The sequence below is a fragment of the Plasmodium falciparum genome (assembly GCF_000002765.6).
Source record: "Plasmodium falciparum 3D7 genome assembly, chromosome: 9".
In the NCBI taxonomy this organism is placed as follows: Eukaryota; Apicomplexa; class Aconoidasida; order Haemosporida; family Plasmodiidae; genus Plasmodium; species Plasmodium falciparum.
Genome location: NC_004330.2, coordinates 1,047,948 through 1,058,239, shown reverse-complemented (window position 1 = coordinate 1,058,239; position 10,292 = coordinate 1,047,948). Strand labels below are relative to the sequence as shown.

At 21.0% G+C, this 10,292-nt stretch overlaps 1 protein-coding gene across 1 annotated transcript; it reads left to right on the top strand.

Annotated features, from left to right (window-relative positions):
- Positions 1 to 423: 423 nt before the first annotated feature.
- Positions 424 to 9,960, top strand: PF3D7_0926100 (protein kinase, putative; the record flags this gene model as incomplete). Its single annotated transcript, XM_001352095.1, has 1 exon — positions 424 to 9,960. The coding sequence occupies one exon, from the start codon at positions 424 to 426 to the stop codon at positions 9,958 to 9,960; it is 9,537 nt and encodes a 3,178-aa protein (XP_001352131.1).
- Between the last annotated feature and the right edge of the window lie 332 nt (positions 9,961 to 10,292).

The window sequence follows — 10,292 nt, the reverse complement described above, 5'->3', positions numbered from 1 at the left end:
GGAAAGGAAGTGGAAAAAATAAAATAAAATAATAATATTGAGATATATAAGAAGAAAAGTTAGTAGTATCTTAACAACCTATTAAATATATATATATATATATATATATATATATATATATATATATATGTATATTTATATTTATATAGAATCTTCTTCATATAATGAAAATGATATATAATTATTAAATATATTAAAAAAAAAAAAAAATCAGAAAAATATAAATACACGTTAGTAATCATTCATTGTGTAGTCTTTTAAAAACAAACAAAAAAAAAAAAAAAAAAAAAAAAAAAAAAAAGTAAGTTACATTGAAAGAATAAAAAAAGTTTGATGTACCTATTTATATTATAGAAGGCATTTTATGAAAAAAAAGAAAAAAATAAAATAAAATAAAAAATTAAAAAAATATATTTATAGAATATGAATGAGGTAACTCTTAATTCCAAAATTTTTAGTGACAATAAAGAAAATAAAAATAGAGTAAAAGAAAATATAAAATATAATAATGAGAATAATATTAAGGATGATATTCATATGGGGCACATGAATAATAGTGTACAGAATTTGTATAACATATATATGAATAATAGTAATAACATAGATAATATAAATCACAACCATAATAATAATAATAATAATAATAATAATAAGAGTAGTAATAATAATCTTAATAATGAATATATGTTTAAATATTTTAATAATTATTTAAATAAAAGTGGGAAAAATAATATATGCGATATTAATAATGAAAATGTTGAATGTAATAATAATATGAACAAAAATATGGAAGAAAAAAATTTTATAAACATCAAAAAGTATAATATAAATGATACAAATGATACAAATGATACAAATAATATAAATAATATAAATAATATAAATAATATAAATGATACAAATAATACAAATGATACAAATAATATAAATAATATAAATGATAAAAGTAACATAAATCTTCGAAATAATATTAATGATACCAACATCATTTTTAATAAGCTAAATTCTAATCATTTACATAATGGTGATTATGCCTTTACAGATTTTTTATTAAATAATAAAATTATAAATTCACATAATAAAGAAATTATTCATACAACCAATGATGTTTTAAACGAACATATTATGTCAAGTAATATAAATAATAGTATTTCCAAAAGTAATAATAATTATTATTTTGGAAATGAAAAATATGATAAAGATAATAATTATACACACCATGATGATCATTTCTATAATTCTTCTTCATATACAAATGAAGGTGCAATAAAAAAATTGAAGAATAACCCTGTGTTATTAAGAGATTCGTGTAACGAAAATATTAATACTTTTGATAATATAAACAGTAATGATAATAATAATAACAACAACAATAATGATAACAACAATAATGATAATAATAAAAACAATATAAATGAACACACTCATATGAATAGCAACATTAGTACGAATGTATCAGATATTACAATTTTGGAAAATAAAAAATTATTAAATATTTTAAATATTAATAATAATATAGAAAACAATTTTAATAGTAATAATTATAGTTATGATAAAAATGGTTTGTTTGAAAGTAAGGATAAAGATATGAATTGCTTAACACCTCAGGAGGAAATTTGCAAGGTGCAAGACAAAGAAAATTATAAAGATTTTCTTAACGTAATAAATAAAAGAATGATAAATTTTACAAAAGATAATAATAGTAATAATATTAATATAAATAATATTGATAATGTTAATACAAAATCTAGTTTATTTAATGATAAAATATTCATGGATAACCATACGGATAATATTATGGTTACCAACAACAACAACAACAACAACAACAACAACAACAACAACAACAACAACAACAACAACAACAATAATAATAATAATAATAATAATTATAATAGTAGTTGTAGTAGTAGTAGTAATAAAGCTACGAATATATATAAATATAATACTAACCAACACAGTGATAGTAACAAAAATACCAACAATATTGTTAATATAAATCATGAATATTATAAAAAATTGACACCATTAAAAGTAAAAAATGAAAACGATGAAGATGAAGATATTAAATTAGAAGGTGATTATCCAAATGATCAAGTTATTGATAATGTACCAAATGATGATTATGATGATGATAATAATCAAACACATCGTCACAAAAGTAATAATAATAATGATAATAATAATGATAATAATAATGATAATAATAATAATAATGATAATGATAATATTAATATTAATGATAATGATAATGATAATTGTTATGGTTATATTTATAAAAATAAAAGTTCTACATTAGATGAATCCTTAAAGCATCAAGAAGTTAATACATCTATTTTTTCATATACTAACAAAGCAGGTATTTATAATAATAATGATGTTATTAATTTCTTCAATGATGATAATATTGAGATGGAATATAAAAACATCTCGTCTTTGTCGTATAACAAAAATGTGTGTGATGCTAGCACTAATTATAATGATAATATAAATAATAATACAAATAATAATACAAGTAATAATACAAATAATAATACAAATAATAATACAAGTAATAATACAAGTAATAATACAAGTAATAATACAAATAATTATACAAATAATAATACAAGTAATAATACAAGTAATAATACAAATAATAATACATATAATAATATCCGTGTTAGTAATAATAACCATTGTGATGATCATCACAATAGTTACGATACGGAGAATATTATAAACTATGAAGATTTATTATATAACAACGATTTGAAGGAAAAAAACAGTGATCATTTTATAGACGTAGAAGAAGGAATACGTGAATATAACTATAAACGTCTTTTATCGTATCAAAAAATTCAAACGAATGAAAGTGAAGATATTAGAAAAAATAATGATAATTATTATATGAATAATTTAAATAATGATATGTTTTCTTCGAATGATGAGAATATAAAAACAAATGAACCTAATAATAGTATATCATCTTTTTATAATAAAACAAATAGTAATTTTCTTATTAATAATGATATATGTGATGATAATAAAAAGGATCAGCCAAGTGTTCCTGAAAAGAATAGACATATTTCATATAACTCATATGAAAAAGAAGAAGAACAAAATTTAAAGCATTCAAATAGTTTAGAAAATAATTATATAAATGTAGAGAATGCAAGAATAAATAATTTCTTTTCGTGCAACTATACATTGGACGATAAAACAAAAATTAATAATAGGAATACGACATATACAAATGGCAATAATAATAATAATAATAATAATATTGATGATGATAAAAATGACCATGGGGATGATAAGAACAACAATATTGATCTTAATAATTATAAAAAAAGAAACAACAGTAATAATAGTAGTAATAATATTTACCATTATGATAATAAAGTATATATGTTCGATTCTGTAAAGAAAAATATATCTACTATAATGAACTATGAACCATATTCATATCATAGTAAAATGAATAATGTTATAAAGGATGAACATGCCTTTTATGGTAGTTTCTTAAATAAAGAAAAAATGAATAATAAAATAAAGAATCATAAAAATAATAATATGAATAAAAGTTATATAGATATCCATGATACTGATACGAATGATAATTTTATAAGTGACGATTTTAATAATAACATGGGAGAAGATAATTATGTAAATAATGTTTATGATGATGAAGACGATGTTAATAATAATGTGGATGGTAATAATATTGATGGTGATAATATTGATGGTGATAATATTGATGGTGATAATATTGATGGTGATAATATTGATGGTGATAATATTGATGGTGATAATATTGATGGTAATAATATTGATGGTAATAATATTGATGATAATAATATTGATGGTAATAATATGAACAGTAATAATATGAACAGTAATAATATGAGTGAATCTAACTCAGTTAATATTTCTGTGCATGATTTGAAAAATGTTAAATATAATTCTTCCATTAATTTAGAAGATCAAAAAAAATGTATGCCCAACAGCTCGTATCATGATATAAAGGCGAACACATATGAAAAGATTAATCATAATATGGATGTGCGTGTACATAGTAATAATAATCACAAAACGAATCACGACAATATGAAAAATGTATTTGATCAACATTGTTATGTGAGTAATGGTAACATGGAATATATAAAGGATAATATGAATACTGTGAATAGTATTAATAGTATGAATAGTATGAATAGTATGAATAGTTTGAATGATGTGAATAATGTGAACAACATAAACAACGTCAACAACATGAACAACGTCAACAACATGAACAACGTCAACAACATGAACAACGTCAACAACATGAACAACGTCAACAACATGAACAACATGAACAACATGAACAACATGAACAACATAAACAACATAAACAACTTCAACAATGTTAATCACTCGAATAGTATGAAAAGCATTGGAGAGTATAACATGAATAATTATAATTTACACAATATAAGAATGAGTAAAGGTGATGATAATAATACGAACAAAGTAGATGTAGGAAACCATGTGAATAATTCGCAGATTATCGGAATGAAAAAGAATGACGTTATATACAGTGATATGAGCATGAACTATGAAAATATGAATAATAATATTAATAATTATAATATTAATAATAGTAATAATCATAATGATCTGCTTCCAAATAATATTAACGATCAGTATAATAATGACTCTTTAAAATTTAAAAATAATTTTATTATGTCTAACAATTTATGTGGAAGCACCAATATGAATAATATAAACATCTTAAATAATGTAAACAATTTGAAAGATATAAATACAATGGACTTATTAAATAGTTCAAGGAAGTATAATAGTATGAAAAATGTTGTAAGTACTATGGATATATTAAATAATGTGCATAATATTAATAATATGAATAGTGTTAATAATTGTGTTCGTAAAAATTCGATGTTTGGAGAAAGTAATATGAATAGCATGAATAATATGAATAGCATGAATAATATGAATAGCATGAATAATATAAATAATATAAATAATATGAATAGCATGAATAATATAAATAATATAAATAACATGAATAATATAAATAATATAAATAGCATGAATAATATAAATAATATAAATAATATAAATAACATGAATAATATAAATAACATGAATAAGGTTATGAAAAATGTAATAAATGTTAATAGTGTGAATAGTATTAATAGTATGAATAATGCAAAGGTTGTGAATAGTTTTAATAACCTTAACAACATCAATAGTATAAATAGCTTTATGAAGAAAAATAAAAATTTGGAAAATGATATCCTTAAAAATATGAATTCAATGAATAATACAATAAAAAGTATAAACGTTATACATAATAACATAACATGTAATAAAAATGGAAACAATTTGCAGATATTAAAAAATAATAATATAGTTCATTCATTTGCTCATAATCCTACAAAATTATTAATTAATAAACAAAACATGGCATCTAATAAGTGTATGAACATAAAAATGAAGAGTATAAATAATAATCATCATCTTGTTGATTGTAACAACAGATCATTGATGAATAAAAATGTAATGGATTTTGCACATATGAAAGATAATAAAAATTATCAAACAATAAGTCCAAATAATAATTTAGCCTATAGGAAAAATATTACATCCAATGGAAGTAATAATATAAATAATATGATTAATATGAATGGTGTGAATAATATGAATGGTGTGAATAATATGAATGGTGTGAATAATATAAATAGTGTGAATAATATAAATAGTGTGAATAATATAAATAGTATGAATAATATAAATAGTGTGAATAATATAAATAGTGTGAATAATATAAATAGTGTGAATAATATAAATAGTATGAATAATATAAATAGTATGAATAATATAAATAGTGTGAATAATATAAATAGTATGAATAATATAAATAGTATGAATAATATAAATAGTATGAATAATATAAATAGTATGAGTAATATGAATAACCTAAATAATAATGTAAAGGTTAGTGATCGATTTAATGGTTTCCTAACAAATAATAAGAAACCAGTAATACCAAATATGCTAAATATTTTAAATAAAGAATATGGAGAGAATAAATTATTGAATAATGATAACATGGAAAACATTATTCATAGTAATAATAATATAAATGGATTTATGAAAAATGAACAAAGTGTAAAGCAAACCATGAACCAATCATTGAACCAATCATTGAATCATTCGTTGAATCAAATGGAAGAAAGACGAGGGAGCATGCTGAATGATCAACATGATAATAATGTGGATTTTTTAAATATGAAAAAAAACTCTCTTCATATATCGATTCCAAATAACAATATAAAAATGAATGAAAATGATTATGTGAATAAAAATAATTTTAATTTAGGAGTTGTTACCAACAACAAAAGGAATAATTTCCTTAAGGATAGTATGACAAATATAATGTTAAACAAAAATATAAACAATTTTATAAATAATAATCGAACCAATATACCAAACAATATGAATTCGTTCATATCAAATGTTGGTATTCCAACAAATGTTTCAAATAATACAAATGTAAAAAAAAATGAATATACTTTTAATAATATGATGAATATTCCTGTGGAAAATAAAATAAATAATATGAGGGATTCTATAAATACATACAGTAAAGACAATGTGAGTGATAATATGTATTCTCTTCCAAATCATAATGTTACTCAAGTGAACAATAATATGAATAATAATAACATTATCACAAATAAAATGAAAGTTAATAAAGAATCGTATACTTATACACATGGAAAAAACGGCATAACAATTTCTTCTCATATGATCTTATCAAACCAAAAGGTGAATGAAGAAAAGCGTCCAAATGTAATAATAGAAACGAATATGTACAACAATAATGTGAATAATATGAATAATGTGAATAATATGAATAATATGAATAATATGAATAATGTGAATAATGTGAATAATATGAATAATATGAATAATGTGAATAATATGAATAATATGAATAATGTGAATAATATGAATAATATGAATAATATGAATAATATGAATAATGTGAATAATATGAATAATGTGAATAGTTTGAACCATATGAATTGTTTAAACCATATGAACAATAATAATATTAATAGTGTTAGTACCTATGTTAAGCATTCTCTAAATTTAAACAATAAGAACGATTTTAATAAAAATGCACAAGATGAATCCTTCCAAGTAAATAAAAATACTTACATTAATAATGGGAATAATAATTATTTAGAAAACGTTAGAAATGCCCATAATAATTATTTAGAAAATGTTAGAAATGGTCATAATAATTATAATAGTTTTAGCAATATTCCTAATAATAACATGAAAGAAAATTATTACCACAATAATCTGAACATTGCTTCGAATAATAAAAACATACCAAATAATAGTGTGAATAATAACAATTGTATGTATAATAAAAATGAAAAACTACATGATATAAATAATAACAAAATGGATTTTTTAAAATGTCATGTGGATGATCGATTAAGTATGGGAAGTGATACAATGAATAATGCTCCTCATCCTTATAAAAATAGTGTACTTATGAATCCAAGTAGAAAGACAAGAAATTCAAAAAATGAAGAGATATTAAATTTTATAGAAGATAATGGAAATATGAATGAGAGGATACTGTCAGATGTACATATGGATGATCAAATAAATGAAAGAAGATTTATAAGTAAAGATAATTTAATAATAAAATGTGAAAGTAATCATGATATAAATTATATAGATAAAAATCAAAAAATTGAAAGTGGACAAATAATTGATAATATGAATAATATGAAAAATAATACATTTTATCAAAATAATAAAATTATACCAAAAAATTATGTTTATAATAATAAAAACATTGGTGATATTAACAATGTAGTATTATTGAAGACATCCTTAAATTATAAGGGTATTATAAATGCTGATAAAAAAATGGAACAAGCTAATAAAAATTATGTGGAAAATAATATTGATATGTCTAACCTAAATTCCCCAATTCTTAATCATAATATACAAGGTAGTATTAACGTTCCTGTTAAATATAATCCGGAGGTCGTTATAAATAATGAACTTCACAAGAGTATGAAGTATATGAACAGTATAGATAATAATAGTAAAAGCAATAATAATATTAATGTTAATGTTAATGTAAATAATAATAATAATAATAATAATAGTATTAGTATTAGTAATAATTATAGTATTAGTAATAATAATAGTATTAGTAATAATTATTATAATCATGAACTTCAAGGTGGAAATAGGATTATTTCATCCTATAACTCAAACGAGAATATGAAAAATATAAACGTCAAAAATGGTAATAATAATAATATTATTAATGGTGTGAAGAATATGCACAATAATAATCTGATATGTTATCGAAATATGGACTGTCATAATTACATTATAAACCAACACAGTAATAGTATCCCAGAAAAATATAGCAAAAGCAAACAGTCCATTGGAAATTACAATATGAAGAATAAAAATGTACCAAATGTCCTCGAAAATATTGGTGCATGCAATAACCATTTAGGAAAAGGGTTTTATGTTAACAAACACAGCCATATTAATGATAATAAACAAAATTCATATGATGTTGAACAAGGGAATTATAAATATATTTCGAACAGTAGTGATTTAACAAAAAAGAAAAAAAAGAATCATGAAAATATGTTTAGAATGTCGAAAAGTCAATTATTAAGTTTAGAAAGTGATATAAAATATTTACAATCCTTAACATCATATATGATTAAACCAAAAGATTTATATTTTGAAACATTTGAAGAAATCGATGTTTTTTCATATGATAAAAATGATGAATATATAAATAACATCATTAATGGTAATAGTAATAATAATAATAATAATAATAATAATAATATTAGTAATAATAATTTCTTGAACTCAGATGGTATGCATATTCTAAATAATGGATCAGGGAAAGATTATGGATTAAATGGATGTAAAATTATGAATAAAGATTTTTTCAATGGAAAAATGAAAAGGGAAATAAGAAAAACAAAATATTATACAAACAAATATAGTAATAAATTAAAATATACTGTAATTGAAGAAGGGTCATTTGGTGTTGTATATAAAGGATGGTATAAAGGCATGCATGTAGCTGTTAAAGTACCAGTAGATAAAATGGCTAGACAAGATCCATATGGATTAACAAAAAGATCAATAAATGAATGGAAAATTTTAGCAAAATGTGATCACCCTAATATTATTAAATTATGTGGTGGTATTATACATAGTTATTTTGATATTTGGTTAGTTACAAAATTAGTAAATGGTTTGGATTTACATACCATAAAAAATAATATGAATAAAGATGAAAAAGTTCTTGGTATAGATATATCATTAAAAATGTGTAGACAACTAGCTGAAGTAATTAATTTTTTACATACACCTATTAAAAATAAAAAAAATGTAATTATACATAGAGATATTAAACCAGAAAATCTAATTATTGATAGTGATTGGAATATACATTTATGTGATTTTGGTGATGCAGAAGAATGTGAAGATGGTATTGTTACGAATGTATCTGGAGCAACATGGATATATGCTCCACCTGAATTATTAACATGCCATCCATTAAAACAAAGTAGTGATTATAATTTCTTAGATCATACAAAATTATCATATAAATGGGATATATGGTCTATGGGATGTGTATTCCAAGAAATGATGAACTTACCATCACCTTTTCAACATTATATTATAACATTTGATGAATCAGACCAAATTTATGAAAAGCTAGTTGATGTATTTACAAAAAAATTACCTCCTTGTATACATTCCAAAATTGAAAATTCCCCATTTGCTGATATAATTAGATTATGTCTAAATTATGATCCTAACTTAAGACCAACAGCATCAGAAATTGTTCAACTCTTGAACCAGCCAGATGAATATTTACTTCTAAAGAGAAAATAACATAATATTTGTTTTTCTTATGGATATAATCTTTAAATATTTAACTTATGAGCATATTAAAAATATTCACAATACAAATATTATATCATATATATATATATATATATATATATATGTATATATTAGTGTATATATATTTTTTTTACGTATGTTCATTTTATTTTATTTTATTTTATTTATTATTTTTTTTTTTTTTTTTTATTTTATAAATGCATTGACTCCATTTAATTTCATGACCTTTAAAATTTTGTACTTGAACACAAAAAAAAAATTAATCGGTAATAAATATGAATAATCAAATGAATAAATAAATAAATAAATAAGAATATATG